This window comes from Macadamia integrifolia, chromosome 9 (genome assembly GCF_013358625.1).
Source record: "Macadamia integrifolia cultivar HAES 741 chromosome 9, SCU_Mint_v3, whole genome shotgun sequence".
NCBI lineage: Eukaryota > Viridiplantae > Streptophyta > Magnoliopsida > Proteales > Proteaceae > Macadamia > Macadamia integrifolia.
In genome coordinates this window covers 22,479,511-22,503,113 of record NC_056565.1, presented here as the reverse complement: position 1 = coordinate 22,503,113, position 23,603 = coordinate 22,479,511, and the positions used below count along the sequence as shown (strand labels likewise).

The 23,603-nt window shown below is 38.4% G+C and overlaps 2 protein-coding genes across 2 annotated transcripts; both read right to left on the bottom strand.

Annotated features, from left to right (window-relative positions):
* Positions 1-3: 3 nt before the first annotated feature.
* LOC122088046 (probable E3 ubiquitin-protein ligase RHC1A) lies at positions 4-1,853 on the bottom strand. Its single transcript, XM_042657182.1, has 2 exons — positions 1,696-1,853; positions 4-1,171 (listed from the first exon to the last, which is right to left on the bottom strand). Exon 2 carries the CDS (start codon positions 1,079-1,081, stop codon positions 56-58), a length of 1,026 nt encoding a protein of 341 aa, XP_042513116.1. The 5' UTR covers positions 1,082-1,171; positions 1,696-1,853; the 3' UTR covers positions 4-55.
* Positions 1,854-11,945: 10,092 nt separating this feature from the next.
* On the bottom strand, positions 11,946-22,319 carry LOC122089449 (elongation factor 1-beta 2-like). Its single transcript, XM_042659199.1, has 6 exons — positions 21,993-22,319; positions 21,689-21,805; positions 14,144-14,213; positions 12,901-13,018; positions 12,430-12,543; positions 11,946-12,337 (listed from the first exon to the last, which is right to left on the bottom strand). Exons 1-6 carry the CDS (start codon positions 22,076-22,078, stop codon positions 12,174-12,176), a joined length of 669 nt encoding a protein of 222 aa, XP_042515133.1. The 5' UTR covers positions 22,079-22,319; the 3' UTR covers positions 11,946-12,173.
* Positions 22,320-23,603: the final 1,284 nt, after the last annotated feature.

Sequence of the window (23,603 nt, the reverse complement as noted above, 5' to 3'; positions counted from 1 at the left end):
TTATGACTGCACAACAACCAAAGTAAAGCACACGAAACTCTAAAATACAACGAGCCTAATAATCAAAAGGCCACCCAGAGTAACTCATCTGGTGATTATCTTCACGAACGGCTGCTGAACTGCTTCCACTTGATTCGGTACGGTGTGAGTTCAAGTTCGAGTTTGTGTTTGCGTTTGTGTTTGAGTTGGTGTTGGAGTTGGAGTTGGAGTTGGAGTTGGAGTTGGAGTTTGATGAGCGGAAAGGCCACAAGTAGGAGAATGGGTTACGCCTTCCCTGATTATCCCCACTACCCTCCCTTCCGCTGGAGATACCACTACTAGTGCTACTTCTGTTGCTAGCCCCAGAACCACTGGATCCTTGTGGTGGCAATTCATGGCGGCAGACAGGGCAGGAATTGTGCTGAACCAACCATGGGACAATGCAATCTGAGTGGTACATGTGATTACATGGCATCTGCCGTGCTTCAGAGCCCAACTCAAATCTTTCTTTACAAACAGGGCAGTGAGAATCAGTACGCAGATGCCTCTGTGTGATCTTTACTGTCGGCATGGCATCAATTGAAGACCGAGCTGCCGGTGGCGGTCCATTCCTATCATTCCGAGTGAGCTGTTCTATCAGTTCATCCAGTCCCGGGCCAAGAAAGTAATCACCAACATTAGCTCGCCTCAAACCAACTCCTGGACCCCCATTGAAAAGCACTTCAATGCCACCATTTTCAGACATCCTGACAGGAACTTGGCCACGGAATATCAGCCAAGGACCAGCACCATAACCAGCGCCAAACCCTGCCAGACCATTATCTGGACCAATGCCAGACCTTCCTCTAAGGTCAAAGTCGCGGTTTCTCCTACCCATTCGCTGCCTCATCAGAGCAGAGAAAGCCTCCATTATCCCAAATCTGTGGTCATGATCGTCATCAGAATCCAGTCCTCCAAGGAAATCAAAAGGCCCAACCCCATCCATCCCATCAAGCTCTTGCACAAAGCCACCTTCACAGTAAGGGCAAGTAGCATCTCGTCCTCGGACTCGCACAGGCCGCCCGCATCTGTGGCACCAATGTGTATTCCCATTGCTTGACATCTTTCCCCTCTCACTCCACTCGGATCTCTTAAACAAAACCCCAAATTAATGCTCCCAATTCCTTACTTTTCTTGCAAATCCGCTCAAAAGCTACCAATTCAATAAATAGAACAAAAAAAAGAAACAAAAATAATTAAACTTAAAACATATGAAACAGGTAAAGTAAACAATCTCACTAAGATTGAAATCTAGTGAAGAGCCTGAAACGATCTCATGAAATTGAAAGCTATCCGATTGGCAATAAATAAGAACAACGAATTAAATCACACAAATACAACAGAAAACGAATTGTCTACAGTGTATGAAAACAACATCGATTTTCTACAGCCCGAAAAGGAGAACCAAATCAAATCCCCAACCGAAAGCTAAAATAAACAAATCCAAGTAATCAGATCAAGGAAAAAAGCGGCTGTAATGGCATTCCCGACTCAAATCAAGCAATTGATGCACAGAAGGATGAAGTTCAAATGATCAAAACAAACATGCAAGAACCATAAATCTGTTTATAAAGGTCATAAAACTATAAAAATTGAAAAGGAATCGAAAAGGTTACATATTTACAGTGAACTCATTGAAACAAAACGGAATTACATAGAAAGAGCAGAGAGACGAACCTTGGAAGATGAAAATTCAGAGATCGAGATGCTTCCATGGCAAGATGCCGAGACCTACAGAGCGAGCAAGAGAGAATGGGATGACATCGAAACCCTCGAAACCAAGGGTTTGGATAAGAAAAAAGGATGAGGACACAAATGATATAAGGAATGTGTCGGTCTTTACCGAAGACAACTTTGTGTAGTGCGTAGTACGCATAGGAATTATTTTAGTCACTGCCCATATATGACGTTTCTGGAATCTGAAGAAGACCATAGACCAAAAGTCTTGCTATGACAGACGGAAAGAATGGTATACAAAACCTCATGTGGTAAGAGTGTAGGACCGGGCCGTAAGACGAACTGGAAAAGGCACCAATTATGGTTCGTTCTGCTTTTTCTTCAATTTTGAGGAAAAATTGGTTCAAATCGGAAGAAAATCATAAGGATAGGGTAGTATTGATTATAAAATGGGAGATCTATAGTAATTCATGAACCACATTTGGTCCACTTAATTGTATCATGTAGAGGTGGTCCATATGGTTCAACAAAAAAGGAAAAGGGTAGTGATCCATAAGAGGATATTGTCAAGAACTCAAACTCTCTGCTCTCCAAACCAACTCTGGTCAACTTTGGAGAAGGTCTTGGGTTTATAAATGGGAAGGTTTCCTTTCACTAATAGGTGTATTTTTTTTCGATTTGAGTGGACTGAATCGTGATGTGGTATCAAAGTTGGACCTAGCGATATTGAGGATATGGGTTGAGGGGTGGGGTACTCTAGTATGGTCTCAGGTAAGGGTGTAGGTCTCCCCGAACGAGGGCCACAAGGATTTAACAGAGCACTGCAATTTGGATTTTATGCAAGAATGTGGGTCATTCCGATGCCATTGTTTAAGTTGTAGTACCGCTCTTAGCATTTTCCCTAACACTTTTGGATCTCCATTTCCAACCATGAGGAAATGGAAGACTAATTAAAAACGCAACTAAAATTCATTTGAAGTGAATCCATTTCTACTCCATGATATTGTTTCATAAACTAAAATTTATTAAAATGTTTTTCACATCATCTAATCAGAGATCAAATTTTAGATTAGAGGTTAAAGAACGTTATCTCTTAGTGTACCCTATACCTACACACACATGGGGAAGTGGATTGAGGCATGGACTTCCTTTCGCAGTCTAATTCCACTTTCCTATGTATGTGAGCATAGGATTAATAGGACGTAATGCTCTTTTTCCCTTTAGACTTATATAAAATATTCAAGTACCATTCTAATGATTGTTGAAATAGAAACCAATCTGCCAGCTTGCCCTATGGAAAAACTAGTTTTCCTTCACAAAATTCCCTTCTTCCATGGAATTTTCAAACAAAGTTATACCCAGGGTTTTAAAACCTTGGAATCAAGATCCAAATCAATTTCATTCAATTGGAATTGATCGGGCCTTGGGATTGGTCCAGAATCAATTAAAATTGATTAAAAGGGCAAGAGAACTTTATCCGGTTGCGTACACCCAGATTCACGGGGAAGTGGAGATGGGGGCACAACATCCTTTTACAAATAAGCATGTTATCTCAAAGTTGGATGGAGGATATAGAAAATGATGTGTCCCACATAATTAAAGTTGGGTGGATGAAGTGGAGGAGTGCGTTGAGAGTGTTATGTGATAAATGTATGCATGTTAAAGTCAAGAAAAAATTCTACAAGACAACAATACGAATGGTCATAAGTCATGGGGTAGAGTGTTAGGCAGTTAACAAGAGTAATTTGAATAAATTAGGGGCAACAGAGATGTGGATGTTACGTGGAATGTGTGGCAAGACCAGGAGGAATAAAGTAAGGAATGATTGTATTAGAAACAAAGTGGGGGTCGTTTCGATTCAGAACAAGCTCTGCGAGAGCCGGTTGAGATGGTATGACCATGCCCAATGGAGACCTTTGGAACTAGATTCATGTAGAGAGGACCAGAAGAAGTAAGGGCAAACCTAAAGTGACTATTAACCAAGTGGTTAGGAAAGATATGCAAATGGTAGGGTTGGATTTTAGTATGATCGTAGATAGACAGTTGTGAAGGACAAAGGCCCACGTAGCCGATCCCTTATAGGGGATGTTCCTAGGATACTGTCTATTTTACTGCTAAGTATCGGCTTTTAGTTCCATGTGCACTTCTTTAATTTTGCTTTTCTTTTACTTTGATACATATTGGATCCATGTAGCCAACCCATTAAATTGAGATAAGGTTATGATTGTTTGTTGTCGTTGTTATTGTTGCTCAAAATAAAATCGCTAGTACTAGCATGACACGTGGAACCGGGCTTGGGTGAGGCAGTCCAGGATTGAACCTCTGAACCAGACTTAGATGTTAAGAAGTTGAACCAGGACTGGCTACCGCTAAGTCCACGTCCGTAGGTCAGTAGCCGAACCACCGAGGTACTCGTGGGTGCTCGAAGAATCCTAGGTGGAGAAGAAAATTCAATCACCACGAGGAGACCAACTCCTAATCAAATACGCAACCTCCAAGGCAAGGACCATATATTTCCTAAACAGGATAGGTCAACTAGAAGGATTCCTAATAGTCCCTAAAAGGACTCGTAATTGTCATATCGGGATATTATACACTCTCCAAATATAACTCAAACTCTTACTACGTTTGGACTCCTACCAGCACTAAAACACTTCCCAAGTTGGGACTTTCCATGACTGCCTCGCTCCAACTATATATACCCCAGGTAAGCCCCTTTCAAAGGGATCGAAACTTTCCATTCTGCTTGGAATTAGTATTTGTAGAGAGATCTGACTTAGGCATCGGAGAGTCCCCCGCCGGAGCAGCCCGACTCTCATGCTCTTGCGTTTCTCTTATGTTTGTTCTCTTGTGTAGGATATACGGAAGCCTAGGACGATTTTTTGTTGCAACAATGCAAAAATAAAGCATTGAGTCGAACAAGCAACTCAATTGTTTAGGACCAACTCATAGATAAGAAAACAGATTTATGGATAGAATCAAATGTGCTGTTTTTTATTTTTTATAAACAAATGTGCAAATTTATGGACAAAGGTATTTGATTATCATAGTTCAATTGATATAATTCGAATTGAAGAACAATCAATGTAATTCCAAAGTCAAATCAAGATCAATTAGGACAAAATAAAACATTGTGTTGAACAAGCAACTCAATGGTCCAGGTCATGTTACCATTGAGTCCCATTTTTTGGGATCATTCTCAACTATAGACATAGTTCAACTTTGAGCAAGGATGTCAATGTTATCGTCGATAAATTAAATGGAAAGTAGCCTCTATTTAGTTATAGGGGAATATTGAATGGAAGGGAATGAGAACTGGAAAAAAAAAAAAAACAAAAACAAAAACAAAAACAAAAACAAACACTTTTGTAGTCTAAACCTAACATTATCGTATAAATTACTTAAATTTCTTATCATATTTAGTAATGTTACTTTCTAAATGTAATTTTTTATCTAATTTTCCAATTCAGGGGATTTTAGATGGAGAAAGAATTAAAATTTAATAATCAAATATGAAATGATTTGGAGTTACTGGCATAACCATTTTGGGTAACTATTACAAAAGTTTCTATACTAGGTTTAAAAATTTCCCTTCCCTTCAATTTCCTTTACGACCATCGACTCAAAACTTCTATGGTAAGCGGTGAGTGACAGTGAGGATCCAACAACTTGGAGGGCCCTGGCATGCACCCCAATCGTTGGATCCTCATTGCCGCTCACTATCTCCTCGCATAGGATTTTTGTATTGCAACCATAGTGTGGCGATAGAAATACAATTGTCTGCTCCAATCTTACAAATGCTCTTTTCCATCAAGCAAATTCAGGTCATTCTTCCCAAAAATATGATTTTCTTCTTACACCTACATGTAATATGGGAAAGAAGAGGAAGAAGAAGAAGAAGCCCCTTCGAAGTAGGCCATAAAACCAAGCCTAGCCCAAGGTGATTCCCGCTTAGTCATGTGGCACATTTATCAGCATAGGGGCCAATAAGAGCTTATGTAGAGGCATAACATGGATGAAATTTTTTTTTTTCATGGGAGACGGGATGATAATCATGTTGTTAGACAACATTCTTTTTTTATATATATATAAATCATCCATCTTAAACCTCAAACCTTATGTTGGGTACATAAAGATTAATTCAGGCTTTGTCTGAATCATTATATATGAAAGAACTTCTCTCAAGTGAGGAAGGAAGATTACATTTCTTTCTTTCATATTCTATCAAAAGTATTAAAAAAAAAAAAAAAAAAAAAATTAATAATAAATAAATAAATAAAATTATTTGTTCTTGGTGAACTCCCCAGTCAGAGTAAAGACAAATATAGGCACCATCATCATCATCATCATCGTCAGTAACTCTTTATGATTCTTGAGACCTACCATCATCCTCTGAAATAAGAACTTGATCTTCATCACCTAGCCATTGTACACTGACCGATGTAGGGAGCTGAAACTGATCAGGGTTTTCTGTTTTAAACATGAAAAAGAAAAGAAAAGAGGTGATGAACAACAAAGTGATGGAGAAGAGGGTAACAGTGACAACTCTTGAGCTTGAATTCTCATTGAACAAAAAATTAAACAAGGACAAGAATGAATAACAAATGATGGGCTTCATGGCTATCAGTAGGGTTTGCTAAAATTTGTATGGAGATCAGTGGTAACGTCTTTATATAGAGAACTTGAAACGTTTGGATCAGAGTAAGGAGCTAGCGCCAATTGTTTTTGAGAATTAATGCATTAATTGCATATCAACTCTTACCAAAAATAAAAAAAAATTAATTGCATATCAACTTCTTAGGATTTTGTATTTCTGTGACGCTATAGTAGTGTTTGTATACATGTATGTATACGGAGTTTGTACAGCACAGGGTCAAGTTATAAGAGGCTGGTTTCTCATACCATAAGAAGCTAAGACTAAAATGGTATGTTAAGGCCTCCAGAAAGAGGGGAAGGGGAGGGGGAGGGGGACATGTATGTTTACGGAGTTTGTACAGTACAAGGTCAAGTTATAAGAGGCTGGTTTCTCATACCATAAGAAGCTAAGACTAAAATGGTATTTTAAGGCCTCCAGAAAGAGGGGGAGGGGGGGGGAGGGGAGGCGGAGGGGTGGGTGGGTGGGTTTGGGTGGGTGGGTGGGGGGGGGGGGTTGGGGGGGCTGTATAGTGTCAAGAAAAATGATAATTGACTAGGGTGGCTGCATGTGATAAAAAAGGGCACTGGATCCTTTCTAGTGGGCCCAATGCAAATTCAATGTTTACTGGATCCTTTCTAGTGGGCCCAATGCAAATTCAATGTTTTGGGGTGCATGCCTAGTGTTGTCAACCGTTAGGTGCATGTTGGACACGTTGGGGCGTTTGAGATTATCTAGGTTTCAGAAAAGTCGTAGGTATATTTTAGTTACTATTTAAGGAGGTTTGGTTTGATTTTTTTCCTTTCATGGAGATCTTCATGATTTTATATAGATCTTGTTAGGGCTCTTTTTAAATCTATGGGGTGAGTGTACCAGTTGCATCCAGACATAAAGGGGGTAAAATGACTGTGTCGATCCCATGAAATGCGAATATTTTTTTTGGGTAACAATGAAATGCGAATATGATGGCCAATATTTAGTGAAAACATCCTCTGCAATGAGTGCGGCGGTGCGGTGAGCATCAAATGATCGAGACGACCACGAGGCGTGTGCCTGGATGCTCTCGGTCATCCGATGCTCACCGCACTACCACACTCACTGCAAAGAATAACCGCTCCAATATTTATGCTTTTGTGTGTGCTTCCCCATATAGGAAAATGAGGGTAAATGATCTGAGTTTAATTTGGTGAAACAAATGGAGTGTTCTTATAATAGTGGCATTCTTTAGGGGGTGGCGCTATAAATTTCCCTTATAATATTGCAAGCCATCATTAGAGCTCTAGTCTCTAATCTCTACAACATTTATATCTGAAATTCTGAACTGTCTCACGCATCAATGGATTACCTCTATATTTAATTTAACAAAATTTATGAGAAGTCTAACCCTTTTAGTTACATTGAAGCCAACAACTTTTTCGAGTTCAAATCATCTATATGTGGGTGCACTCACGGTTTGATGTTGACATTTGTCCCACATATTGCCATTTGAACGATTTAAAAGGAGAAGAGAGGCAATCACAAAAACAAAAGAGAAGAGAACCTTTCTTGGGAGGTAGAGCGCTTCTAGTGTCTATCTCTCTCATCCCGATACATGGAGCGAAAACATCTTTTCACATAGAGAGGAGAGAGATAAACACATAGGACTATAGGATTAAGAGCACTAGCTAATGCCATGCTCCCAGACAAGGTTCTAAAACATGGGAATGGTCAAGGTCGATATCATTTCGAAACAGACTAGATCAGACTGTATTGGATAGATTTACCACTACTTTAAAAGAAAATCAGTTTTTAGTACACTTTTAACCTAGAACAATACATATGGAACGGGATCGGGCATGAGTCAAGGCTGATACCATTCCAATCTGGCCAATACTGACCGTTTCCGTTCTTTTTTAGAACCATGGTTCCAGAGAGAGTTCATTTTTTCCAAAACAATAATAAGAAACTTATTAAAACTACCATAAAAAAAAATTTAGTTTGAAAATAATCTGAGCTGGGGGTTTTACCTCTGGGATCAACCTCCTATCAAAAAAATCAAAGAAATAGGAAGAAACCCTTAGCTCACCTACCGTATTTGAGAAGCCTTTCATCCCACATTAAAACATTGACAAATGCAGAGTTTTATGGGTTGTACTATTTTTATCACTTTGCACCACAAACTCTGCCAAATAATAACCATACACCTTAGTTGCAAAGTGGAATATACCCAGCTCCTGTTTAGATTATCCACCTGAGCTTTCCTAGTCATACAACCTTCTATCCATGGCACTTAAATTTGCTTATATGTTGTCCTATAGACTTGGAACATATTAGAAAATAACATTTTCATTCTCCAAAATATATTACCCAAATCATATCAATCAGATTGTAGAGATCTGTAGGGAGATTTAAACCAGATCAAACACCACCAAATGAAAAAGCATCATGAACAAGTAAATTAGGACTTGTAATAGAATTTGGAACCACAACAGGGGTGGATTTACCTACATTTAAAATAAATAAATAAATAATGTTTAAAAGGAAAAAAAAAAAGATTATAAATTACTTATTGGGAGAGAGTTTCCGAAAGATCAGGCCAATAGGAGAACTAATATAAGCATCGAAAGGAAAGAAATTTTTACCTTTCAAGAGGGGTGGTGTGGTCATTACGCCCCTCAATATGTCTAGTTGTAAAGGTCACCCTATCTTTTTGGTTTCTTTTTCCCTTATTTTTCATTTAACATCTTAAGGAATGTCAAATTGTCCATAAAAACTCGCCTTGATTCATTATCAACCCATTCTTTTTTTTTTTTTTTTGGGTATAGAAAAGGAAACTCCATGGTAGTGACCATAGCCCCACGACAAGCCCTCGTACAGCAAGCGATGCTTTTGCAGGACCAATGGGCGATAGTGAAGCATGTCAAGACTCGAACCCACAACCAGCTGACTCGAACGGTGATGGGTTGAGGGCATTTTCACCACTATGCTACCAACCCCGTTGGTCACTATCAACCCATTCATGTCACCAGGTTTGGGTGAGGTCAAGTTGAGTAGGAGAGCTTGGTTTTCCCACAACGCTCCATCTAGGACTTCTACTACAGACGTTGCATTTTCACTGGATTTACTATGCTTGCGGTTGGCACGCTTTTGGTGTGTTTGTTAAAAAACCACCACATTTCCTCTTCCAACAACACAAGAGGCATCCTTTGCGGAATATTTTCAACCCCTACTATAAGGGAAAAGTAATAAAAACCCTAAGATGGTGGGTGTAGTGGTGAAAAGCTTTCCTCCTGCTTGCGTGCCCTTGGACCAGCACAATTGCCGTGAGAGCAAATATAAGAGCATCATCAATAATAATAAGGGTAATTTACAACGCCACCCCTTGGAGAATGCCAATATTAGAGGGACACCCCCTCTCTTTCACCAAATTAGACTCGGACCCCCTACCGTCAGTCAACGTTATATGATGCTTTGAAATGACGTTTTTACCCTTATGAGTAAAAACTAATAAATTAGACATTTTTCTGCCGTAGTCGCTGGAGGGGGTTCACTGCCGTAGTTGCCGTCGTCGCCGTCGTCGAAAGAGTGTTCGCAGTCGCCGATCTGCAAGCCTACCCGTTCTTCTTCTCAACTCATTGAGGCTGACTTGGGAATAGAACCATTAAGGGCAATTTTGGTACTCCATTATTTTGAAGGGCAAAATGGACTTTAGAAAAAATATTAACTGCTGATGTCAGCATTCTTGGTATATTATGTAACGTTGACTGACGGTAGGGGGTCTAAGTCCAATTTGGTGAAAGAGAGGGGGTGTCCCTCTAATATTGGCATTCTCCAGGGGGTGGCGTTGTAAATTACCCTAATAATAAAAAGAAAAAGTTCATTTCACGGAGGGTGGGACAAATAATTTCACATGCCCCTTTTGTCTTTCAGAGGCATGTGACCAGCTCTATATATTTATATATTTTTTTCTTAATTTCTTTCCATTACTATGTACAGGATGAAATGCAATAGAAGAACAAGTAAACATTTGTGAGTCAATGTGAAAAATGACGAAGTAAGTATCTCATCAGTACAATTTCAGCTTGACTGGTGGAGGAAGTAACTAAAATCACAAAAAATACCATTTTGTATTTTCTATTTGATGAAATTCTGATAATTTATCAAAATTTGAATCTAAGTTATATAGCAACTTTCCTAGCTTATTTTGAACTAAAATTTGACCATTAAGATTTATGTTGGATCCCTATCACATGGAGATTGGACACTCCTTTATCATATGACCTAACCCATTTGCTACCAAATGATAAATAGTGAAATATTATACTTCACTAGACATAATGACACCTAAAAGGACTATATAATTGACAAAAATAGCGATAAAACCAGTGATGAATTTTTCTAGATGCCAAGGTGATAATGAAAGGGGAAGTTATCATGCTTCATTCTTGAATTTATTATTACTCTTCCACTATATATCTCCTCAAGTATTCCAAGAGTTCCATTCAAGAGTGAGAACAGACTTAGATCCTCTATGGCACAACAGGGCATCTGGTGCACATCCAATGCCCATAAACACATTGGGCTACGTGCAACCATGTTGTGCTCCGTGCCTGAGCATTTCTGACCATTGAATACACTATGGGTGTTAATCGGTTCAATTTTGGTGTATATGGTGTGGTTCGATTCACATTTATTTGGCAGAAACCAAAACCGCACCATTTACTAAACAATTGCACTTTCTAAAACCACAACCGTTTAATAAACGATTTTGATTCCACGATTTTTAAACGGTGCCGGTTTCACGGTTTTGATCACGATTTATTTCATACGGTTTCTAAACAGTTAACAATCAATTTGCTAGTTTATTCACATGCTTACTAAAATTTGCTTTTGTTAATAAGTGCTTCAATCTTGTTTCAAATTAAATGAGGCATGAACAAATAAGGATTTAACTACATATCTACAATAGGAGTAAATTATTGAGAATACCGTTGGACAGCTAATCGTTATATGGGTTAATCAGATCGATTTTAACGGCTTAAACAGTTCGATTTTCACAATATCAATTCAGTTCGAAACCAACGGGTTAAATGGTTAAAACCAACCATTTAATTAATCGATCTTAAACTTGAAATCAAAATCAAACCATTTGCTAAACAGTTTAGCAATTTCAGTGTAAAAGGCTCGATTCGATTTTGGAAAAACCACAGAGGAATTCAATCTTAGTGAAAACCCATGAGTGAAAGATTCTCCCATCGTCATAGGTTAGGGAAAACTAGGGCTCAGTTTCTTTCTCACAGGACATGGCCTCACCGCCCAGAGAAGAGAGAAGGGGGGAGGGAATGTGCTATTCCCCCACTCAGCTCTAGGCAGGAAACACCATCCCAAATAGAATATATTTTAGTGACCAAACAGACCCGACACATAGCGCATGTCGATGCGTCAAATTTCAAACCTAATTTCAATATAGCAGCTCCCATAGACTTATCCATAACTGTAAAATGCATTCCATAAACCCCAAGTATGGGGAACACCCTCATCCTCCCTCTTGGTAGACCCAGAATTATTGGGTTAAAACTTGTTAACTGTAAGCAAGAGATCTTGAAGTGTAACAGAACAAATTTCGATCAATCCAACATGAAAGAAAAGGAATTCTTCATAAACAAGTAATAATGGCTTAAATGAGATGAAATATTTACTAGTTGCCACTGGATAATAAGCCGAAACTACTGTTTATGTAGGCTATAACACTCATCAATTTAAAAAGGTATTTTGACCACAACAGATCCCTAAAACAGCAAGAAAATTAAATTGAGAGCAAACAAAAATAACTAACCTAGGATTACAATAATCACTTCACTTCCCCTCAGATTTTGTTGAAGGCAACAATGTCACAGCTCTGTACGTACTCATTAATGGGCTCAGCTGTGAGGTAATCCTCAATGAGGTTGTCCACTGAGACAAGGTCATCAATGATGGTCATCATGATCGAAAGTTTCTTTATCCCATATCCGACAGGCACCAGTTTCGCTGATACAAGAGAACAAATGCAATTAAATCACCCGCTTCATGGTTCACAAGATAAATACCAATAAAAATATAGGGATTAAGATAAATCATACATGCTCCCCAGAAAAGACCTTCCTGCTCAACACTACGCACAGCTTCCTCTAGTTTCTTCATGTCAGTCTCGTCATCCCAAGGTTTCACATCCAGAAGAACGGAAGACTTCCCACCTAATAAGGTAATATTGTACAACTAACATAAGATTCAAAAAAGCGGGATAGAGGAACTGCTTTTTACAACTTAACAATTGTGATTCATTGAATAAAATGCCAATAAATGTAGAAAAACAGTAACACAGTGTATGAGTTAGAAATGCCCTGTGATGGCATTTTGGAGACCCTATTAAGTTCTGATCTGATAAACAAAGTATCCAGATTTAAAGACCTATCAAGTTACGATCTGATAAGAATGTCCAACAACTCCAAGGTCACAAACCACATGTTTACTCCCCTTACTGGAAACTAGAAGTCAATAAACTTCAAGGCATCAATTTTATTGTATACAAAGTGATAATGAAGAAAACTTACTCTCTTTCTTCTTTGTAGATGTTTTAGCAGCCTCTCTCGCCTCTGCCGCCTTTTTGTCCTCCTCTGTCTCATCACCAAAGAGATCCAAATCATCGTCATCGTCTCCCTCCGCAGCATCCTAGCAATTCGAGAATGGTTTCATTTGAAAAGATAAGATACTTCCCAGCCACACAGAACAACCAGAGAACCAAGCCAAACCAAACTCTAGAACCATAATCATGTCCAAGTAGTTTTCACATCCATACATTTAACATGAATAATTTTCGTAAGGTATCCATATATATGTCATTACAAAGTCTTCCTTGTAAAATTCATTCATTTGGTTAGGAGGGGAGCCACTAATTACCAGTTCCAATGTCAATAAAACCATAATAATATTCTTGATACCATATGAGCTCTCCAGAAGATCAAGATAATGATGCAGGTATCCTCCAGGCCTTACTATGCATACAACTACAGTCTACAAGGTAGTTTAGGAGGCACCAACACGTGGGTTAGATCAGGAGCCTCTAACTAAAGACTGACCCATTGGATCACAGTCACTTTACTACCTGAAGTCTTGCATGAATTCAACAGAATAGAGGAGCCAACATACCAGACTCTCTCCATACTGCATGGGACTACATAGGAAGCATAAGTCACAAGACAGGTGCACGTTTGGTACACTGCAAAATAATTAGGAATGCAAATAAAAGGGAAAAGGCTGGGCATGCTGCTGTGTCTGCCTCTCTCCTACCTTCTAGTGAAAAGACCCACTTTTTCCCCCTGGCTCCCATTGTCTCCCTCCCATGTGCCTGCCGCCGGCCAGCTTACCTGAAGTGGGCAGCGTGCCTATCCCTTACCATTACCACCAAAAAAATTACCCATTTTGTTGAACAAGTTTTATTAGGTGCAGAGGGAAACTACACAAAGGAGGGAAAATGTCCCAAGCAAGACAGAAAAATTCAAAATGAAAAGACAGAGCAAGACTATAAATGCATATTTGTGCAAGGATCATAACATAAATCTCAAGCTTCCACTCTTAGTTTCACAAAAACTATCTAAAGCAGGATTCCCAAAAGAGAATGAGAACTCAGAAACAGAAAGATGTGTTCGAGTGTGAATGAGCATGTGTGTATTTGTATGCAAATGTCTCAATATAGAAGTGTATTCATCAGAATTCCACCATTATCTTCCACAAATACCTGCTATATCTACTTTTATATAAGTGACAAAATGATCTAGTGGATATGCCTATACACACCTTTTTAGGCTCCTCGGCTGGGGCAGCTTTAGATCCACCTGTTCTCACTCCAGCAGCTTTGCCAGGGAACCTATAACAGAATGAAGAAATAGCATCAAAAGAGGGAAATTATAGAATGATGAATGTACCAAAAAGAAACAGGGCTATACATGTAATTACAAACAGTGAAACAGTTTCCACATTCATACATGGCTTTATGCAGCAGGCCTCGTAGTTGTAAAACTTATAGTCTCATGATCCATGGAAGATTTATCATATCTCCAATACATTAGAAAGGTTTGCATCATTGCATGGGTCCTAAAACAAAAGTATTAGAAATACAATTCCAATTCTTTCATTTTTTTCAGTAAATCTTTGGACAAAGATGTTGATCAGGCTTAAGACCCAAGTATTTGAAGATCAGTACTGAGGCACTCACTTTTGCTTTTGTGCAAGTGCATAATCAAGGTGGGCCAGCCTGAACAGGAAACAAGAACTGGCCCAGGGAAAAAGTACCAATAAGTAAAGCTCTTAAGTTTTTTAGACCTTTTAGACCTTTTTTTTTCAAACATATTCCAACCCACTCAATATTTTGGGTCCAAAAAGTCCTCCATGCAAGATTTTGTTACCACATCATCATATTATTCCTATTCATTGCCTCGTGTGAAATCAATTCACCATTTTCCCCCTTTGATTTGGCTTTTATAATTCAAATTTTACGCCCTCTCCCCAAGTGGGTAAATTGGTAAATATAAGCTTCCTGTACTCTTTCAGTTTTTGAATTGCCTAAAATTCCTATTAGAATAGTGAGGGGTAAAATTAGAGTTAAAGATAAACAAAGAAATATTAAATAGGCAATGACTTCCACTTAAGCACCAACCTGAAACAAAATGATGACATGGAAATTGAAAGACTAAGAAACCCTAAGTGGATGCAGTTTTGGTCCTAAAAATTTTGAGGGTTTGGGAATCTTAAACACAACATTATCGGCGGGATTAGAAGGTCCCTAGAGTTTAATATCTTTTTTTGTTGGTACTTTTGCCGCTACAGTTTCATGGTTGAAAGTATCTCCGATACCGATATGATACACACCGATACGATACATGGAATTTTTAAAATCCTTTTCGTGTCGATGTATATCCTACGATGCATACTGATATGCATCAATACATCACCGATACACATCGATACGATACGATATGCACCGATATGACTCTATGAAAAATATAAAATCGAGGTGAAATGTACGTTTCGGTATGTATCGGTACGTCTTGATGAGTATCGGTATGTATCGATCTATACGTATCAGTAAGTATCGATACGTATCGATATTTATTGATCAGTACGTATCAGTGAGTATCGGTCATAGTTGTCAAGGCGTCGCCTAGGCGGCGCCTTGGCGTCCCGACGGTAAATTATAGGCATGGCAGTACAACGACTAATGTTTTCACACTTGGCGGTCGCCTTGGACGGCTAGGCGACGCCATACCACGTTTTAGTACCTAGGCAGTCGATTTTTTTTTTTACTAACAATATTTTATTTATTATATTTTAATTGGGTTTTTTTTTTTTTACTAACATTTTCTATTATGATATGGCCATACGCTGCCACCGTTGAGACCAAACCCTCGGTCGATTTCAAATTTCCAATTAACGCCAGAGACAAAGCCACAAACCCTCGATCGAAGCTCGAGAGTTCGAAGAGACGAAAAACCCTCGACCGCTGCAACAATCTTCTCTTCTCCTTCTCCGGCAGCCACCGTTGCGTCTTCTGCTCCTCTCCTTCTTCTTCTCCTTCTCCGGCAGCCACCGCTGGTTCTTCTCTTCTCCTTCTCGTTCTCCGGCAGCCACCGCTGTAACTGTTCTCTCCTTCTCCTTCTCCGGCAGCCACCGCTGCAACTCTTCTCCTCCTTCTCCTTCTCCTTCTCCTTCTCCGGCGGCCACCGCTGCAACTCTTCTCCTCCTTCTCCTTCTCCGGCAGCCACCGCTGCAACTCTTCTACTCCTTCTCCTTCTCCGGCAGCCACCGTGCAAGTCTTCTCCTCCTTCTCCTTCTCCGGCAGCCACCACTACAAGTCTGCAACTCTTTTCCTCCTTCTCCTTCTCCGGCAGCCACCACTGCAAGTCTGCAACTATTCTTCTTCTCCTTCTCCGGCAGCAACCAACAGCCGGACTGGTTTTCCGGCAGCAACCAACAGTGACATCTTCTTTGCTCCTTCTCCGGCAGCAAGAACGACAACAACCACAATCGATATCGCCTGCGACATCTTCTCCTTCGGCAGCAAGAGCGACAACCAGGTAAGGGCCCCACCTACTAGTAACTTCAAATCTTCAATGTTTATAATATGTTTTCCCCTTTATCTGTATATCTAGTTATCTACTATCTAGAGTTTGATCTTGATCTGAAGATGGGAAATCATATATTTTAGATTGCTGGAAAAAAAAAATATAAGAACTTGACAATGGTCTTGGTTGTGTATTTGTGTTAAGTGAAATGATTAAGTTGGATTTGTGAGTGTTTGATTGTTTTTTTTTTATGTTATCATGTTAATGTTATTGGTTAACACTTAACATACTTTGTTACTCTGTTTTGTAACTTGTAGGATAGGACTATAGGAGTTCATAATGGATGGTACTGTTGGTGGACCTGGTAGTAGTGGGGGTGATAATATAAGCACGGTTGCATATGATCCATCTAAAGACCCAACCAGGAAGGCCAAATCAAATGACCCTGGGTGGAAGTATGGGTATTGGCCTGACCTGTCAGACAAGAACCTTGTTAAATGCACTCTTTGTGGAAAAAACCTCAAGTGTGGAATTAAAAGGTTAAAGCAACATTTGGTGGGTGGATATGGAGATGTTGCTAAGTGTACCAAGACAACTGTAGCGATTGCTACAGAGATGAATGCAGCTCTTATGCGCAATAAGAAGAAAAGATGCAAGACATTTTGGATGATGATGATGTTGATGTTGATGTTGGTGCTGGTGTTGGTGCTGGTGTTGGTGCTGATGTTGATATAGAAGTTGAAGGTCAAAGACAGTCTAGTAGGACTCCTTCTTCTACAACCTCTAGACTTATTCCTAGCTCTGGGACATTTGCTAAGAAAAAGAAAGTAGTCATTCAGCCACAAGTAAGGGGCCCCATGGATGCTCATGTTAGACGGACTCCTGAGCAAGTGGTTGCTGAGAGGCATCTTAAAGGTAGTACTCAGACTACTATAGAGAACCGGTTTAGATCAGCGGAAGAAAAAAAGAGAGTTGATAATCACATTGTTGACTGGGTTTATCAGTGTGGTATTCCATTCAATGCTATTAAGTCAAGGAGGTTTGAGGTGATGGTAGAATCTATTACACAGTACGGGTCAGGATATAAGCCCCCAAGTTATCATGAAGTGAGAGTGCCATTGTTGAAGGCAGCAAAGGATAGAACTGCAGAGATGAAGAATAAATATGAAGAGTATTGGAAGCAGTATGGGTGCACTCTAATGACTGATGGGTGGACGGATAAAAGAGGAAGGCATTTAATTAATTTCCTCGTTAACTGTCCAGAGGGGACTTATTTCATGGAATCTGTTGATGCATCTAGTATATCTCAAACTGCAGAGAAGTTGTTTGAATTGATTGACAACAAAGTTCAAGAAATTGGTGAGGACAATGTTGTGCAAGTTGTGTCAGATAATGCATCGGCTTATAAATTAGTCGGTACAATGCTGATGCAGAAGAGGACAAAGCTGTATTGGAATCCTTGTGCAGCGCATTGCATTGACCTGATGTTGGAGGAAATAGGATTCTTGAATGCTAATAGGACTGTGATAAGTAAGGCAAAAAAAGTAACCAACTTCATCTACAGGCACACACGCATTCTTGATGCAATGAGGGCTAGAACAAATGGGAGGGATCTTGTGAGGACAGCAGCTACTAGATTTGCAACTGCATTTCTGACACTTCAAAGCTTGTTAAAACATAGAGATGACTTGAGACATTTGTTTATTTCTAAAGAATGGACTAGTTCTAATTTGGCAAAGACCGAAGCTGGGAAGAAAGTGGTTGAGACGGTGTTTGCGGTAGCATTTTGGAATGGTGTGGAAAATTGTCTTAGAGCTTCAAAGCCACTTCTTACTGTCTTGAGGATTGTGGATGGTGATGAGAGGCCTTCTATGCCTGAGGTTCAATTTGCCATGGATGAGGCAAAAAAGAAAATAAAAGAAAATTTTGGAGATAAAGAAAGGCAATACAAGAAAGTGTTGGATATTGTTAATAGGCGTTGAGAGATTCAGATGGGGCGTCCTTTGTATGGAGCAGCACTATTTCTTAATCCTGGCAAATTTTTTTCTTATAAGGAAGGTGATGATGGTGGCTACCAAATTATATCTTCTCTACAGCTTGCATTTAATGAAGTCATTGAAAGAATGATACATGAACCAGCTTTACAAGACAAGATAAATACTCAAGCCACTTTGTATAGATATTCTCGAGGTGGTTTTGCCTCGGATATGGCAATTAGATCACGGGCAACCATGAGTCCTAGTAAGTAGAGTTCATTGTTTAATGTTTAGTTGTTTTGCTTGTGTGATATATTAAATATCAATCTAACTATTTTTATATATATTTATTTTTTATAGTTACTTGGTGGGGTTCATTTGGAGGTCATGCTTTTGAGCTTTCAAAGATTGCAAGACGTATTCTAGGGCTTTGTTGCTCCTCTTCTGGTTGCGAGCGCAACTGGAGCACATTTGAGTTTGTAAGTAGCTGGGTCTCAAGTCTCTATTTCATATTTTAGACTTTTTATTTTTGGAACAATAACTTTGTTGTTCTCTATTGTTTATGAATTCAGATTCATACCAAGAAGAGGAATAGGCTGGAACATCAACGTTTGAATGATCTAGTCTATGTTCAATACAATCGCCGCCTAGAAGAAAGGTTTCAAGAAAGACGTCTCCTCAACAGAAATTATGATCCACTTGTGCTTGATGAACTGGATTGGAGTAGTGAGTGGATGATTGACGAGCAAGTGGATGATGTAGTCCATCCCGATGCTGATCTCACATGGGACGTTGCTGGTAGAGCAATGGGGGCAACAATGGAGGGGCCCAATCGACCCAGGAGAGCTCAATCATCAACCTCTAGAGGAAATTTGTGCTACACACGCCGTGGTAGAGGGAGGGCTGTTGGGGAGTCATCAGAATCAGATGGGGAAGAAGATTTGGAAGAAGAGGATGATGTGAATGATGACTTGGATGTCATAGATAACTTTGGTGAAAATGCAAATGCTTCTAGTGGACAAGGACAACAAAGGAATCTGCCATCTGTTGATTTGTTGGATGATTATGATGATTAAGTTATTTGTGTTTGACTGTTTGAGTGTTTGGATTTTATATATTGTTTAAACTTTAAACTTTGAACTTGGATGATTAGTTAAGTTTTTAGCCACTTATCTCATCATTTGATCTAATGATTCTATTTTTTGGTTTCCAAATATATATTTCTCATTCTGTCATTCATATATGATATATTGACATATATACCTTTTACTTTGTTCAGGTTGCTCACTCACTTCCAATCATTGCTTTCAAGCTTCAATCACAGGTTAGCCTTTTATTTTTTACTTTTGTGTGATGTGCATGTTGATTTTTTATGACTTGATGAGTGATGAATTGATGTATAACTGTATAAGTCAATAATTTATGTTGATTTTTTATGACATGATATGGCTATGTTGATTTTTTTGATTATTTGATGTTACTTAATGCTTGTTTTATATGTTATAGGGTATATATTTTAGGCTTGTAGCATGCTAAATAACTTTAAAAAATAGGGAAAATAAAAAAATAGCATATTAAATAATTTTAGAAAATAGAAAAAATAAAAAATGACACACGGGCGATTTGACCGCCATGGCAATGCCAAAACGGGCGATTCATCGCCAAATCGATTAGCCACCCCTCCACCGCCTTGGATCGATTTGACGCCGTGACAACTATGGTATCGGTATGTACCAATACAGTGCGCTATGATCATATAATGGCCAAGATGGATAATTTTTCAGAAAAACACGATTTTTTGAGGAGTTTTTGTTCCAAAGTTACTGCCAGCCACATTTCTCTCTAACTAAAGTGAAAATCAAGGTTGGGAACAAGGATTTTACATTTATGGGACAACTACAAACCTTGAATTCTTAGTGCGATACCCTCAATTTAGTGTTTATGCATAATACATGTTATCAATAGCTTTTTTTAACAAATTCTTTATGCAAAAGTGTTTAAAAAAATGTTTCCTATCCATTTATGTGTGTATCTTTAGCGTATCTCCGATACGATACCCTCCGATATGTATCTTAATTTTGGCCGACCGACACGGAAACCGATACCGATACTTTAATCCTTGCGCCACACAACTAAGCTAGCAGCAAGGCCAAAAAATAAACCTCTCACAAATGTTCTCATTGGACATCTTAGCTGATTTATTATCTACTAATAAAAGTTCGAGTCTGTTTAATAGTCTAAGTTCTTTTTTTTTTTTAAGTAGGACTTGAGTACATAGTTGTTTTCTCTTCTATCATCGGTTAGCTATTACCTTTTTACTTAGAACAAGAAAAAGATTTGAGCCAATTCAGTGTAAGAGTTAATACTAGTTCTCCAGAGATTGAAGACAGCCATTATGACCAACAAAATTGAGTTCAACAATAAAGTCTCTTCTACTCGGGCATGTGGATTCATTAAGTTGGATAGATTTCCTTCCCATAAGGGTAAAGAGTATATTCCCTTCACACATTAGATGGATTTCTACTCGTATCTGTACAATGTTTCTGAGGTTGAGATATCGTGTGGTAACCCATGACTATTGCAACAAACAAGCAACTGAACAACAAGAAATATGTTGAAATTTATGGCTGATGTAAATTTTGGGAGGTTGAGTGGACCATCTCCTCTGGCTTACCAAAGGACAGATGACATCCAACATGTCACCATGTTTCCAGAGATGATGTACAATTTCAGTAACTATGGAGGCCAGGTATTCTTCTAATTTTATTGAAGGAGTGCAAATAAAAAATACTGAATTGCTATGCAAACAAAATTGCAATCTGTGATCTACACGTAAGGATTTATCCAGATTAAAAATAAATAAATAAATAAATAAATAAATAAATAAATTTATGGCAGAAAAACAATCAAGATGAACGTAATGGCAATAGATTAATAAGCACTCAATTTTTCAAAGGATACCAACCATAAAAAAAAAAAAAAAAAATTATAATAATAACTCCATAAAAAATAGATTGGTAGATCTGCCAGACAGTTGCACGCTGATAGCTCTGATCATAAAATTACAGAAAGTGTGCCAAAAAAAGTATCTAATTGCAAGTTTTTTATACTTTTCTGCTACTGATATTTAACTGAATACGCCCTCTACCAATAGAAATCAGATTGAGGAAAACAAAAAAATGATCAGCATATGTGAGCCAATTGTAAGAAAAGGAACCAAAATCAAAATTAAGAGCAGTTAAGCAAAAGGAAAAAATATAACCCAATCTTCACTTAAACTAAGATCCATTTCCAGAAACACAAACCTTGCAGCTAAATGCGACGAAACACAGTCGTACCACCGACTAGCATTCGGGAACTCATCCCCGGGCTTCCCTAAAACAGCCGCATATACCTTGATGTCATCCTTAGTGAGTTGATCTCTGAAAATCCAACAATAAACCATAATAAACAAGATATAGAATCCGCATTTAGACTGCAATCCAAAATTCAATCTTTATGATGAACCGCACAAAAGAAATACTCCATTTTTAGCGGAAAACAACTTAACATTATGAACAGAAGAGACACAAGAACAGAAATTGATGATTTAAGAACACAAAAAATTACCCAGAGATGTAGGTTTTCCCGGAGAGATACTCCTCCAAGGATTTGAGACCAGCTTCAGTATGGAGATCGGAGAACGAGACGGCCATTGCAGCGGATGGGATGAGAGAGAATGGGAGAGAGAGGCAGAAACCCTAGCAAACTCTATGCACTAAAAGAAGTTTCGCAGTAAAGAAAATAATGATATTTATAGGAAGCACTAGATAGTGGTGAGTTACTTATCGCTTCACAAATCACATTCCCAAGCCCTAGATAGTGATCATGTTGAAATATATCGTTCAGCACACCGAAGGCGTCCCCGGCCCCAATTGTGAAAATCATAAGCTTTATTCCAGGCAGGGATATCCTACGGATACGATGGAATAATTATGGAAGGAAGAATTACATCACTGTGTGGAAGTGGCTCACACCAATCGAAAGGGTTTCTGGTAGAGAGGTGCGGTTCCTACGCATCCACAAGGAAGCATCTACAAAGATTTCATTTTTCTTTTCATGTGAGTAGGTTGGTCATTCCATGATCTATTTATTTAAGAAATAAGTCAGTGTCGTGCCGAACTTGATCAGATTCCAACCTTTAATCGGATCTTAAATGGGATAATGTACCAATAAAACCTTAAACGGTCTTTACTTTTCTTAGATTTAAGATATTTTAATTTATTTTGTTAAATCATCAACAATTTTGAAAAAAAATATTACACTTAATCACAGTCAATAATTGATAAAGATATCAATATATACCCATTCTATCCCCAAAAAATCAAAATACCTATATAAATGGTCATGCTAAATGTGTCTATCCGAGTCGGACTTGTAAATGGGCCAGGCCAATCGGGAGGCTCATCAGGTTTACCCTCTTACACCGTGTACTACCTATTTATAAAACAACCGGGCTTAGACCCGACATATTTATAATCATGAATTTTTTTTTTTTTTTTTACCGTTGTTGGAAAACATGTTTTGTGACTCGACTTGTCCTCTTTAAATCCTAGTTCGGAACAAGTCACGTCAAATTTTCTCATCTTATTGCCATACTAGTCGTTCTCAAGCAATCCAAATAAATAATTAATAAATAAATTAAATGAGACAAGATAGAATAAAAGTGTTTTTTTTTCAATTTTTTTATATATTATTTTTATTTTTTATGAAGCTCACCATTCATTGTCTCTTTGATGAAAGTGATAAGATCCGACTTGGAGATGTCATGGTTATGAATCATGTTTTTTTAATTAAAATTTAGATGTATACATTCAATAGTCGTTAGATTCAATATAGAAGACTTTGATCATAGAATATTTAACATCGTTATTATATATTTTAGTTCAAAATTATTCAGAAATGCCGACTTAAACTTTTGACAAGAATCAGCCATTTTGTTGTGACTCGGGCAAAACAAACGAGTCTTAAATGATTCGGTATGATTTGGTCCCAATATTGTCATTTTTTAATACATGACGAGTCTCCATGATTCTTGACTAGGCTTTTAATCTTTTGATCAATCTCGACCTAGTTTTCTTAATCAAAAATTGGTTTGCCAACAATGATCAAAACAAAACCTTGGAAGAACTAACATAAAATTGCGAAATTGGATCATAGAGAACTTGAAATCTAAAGAGA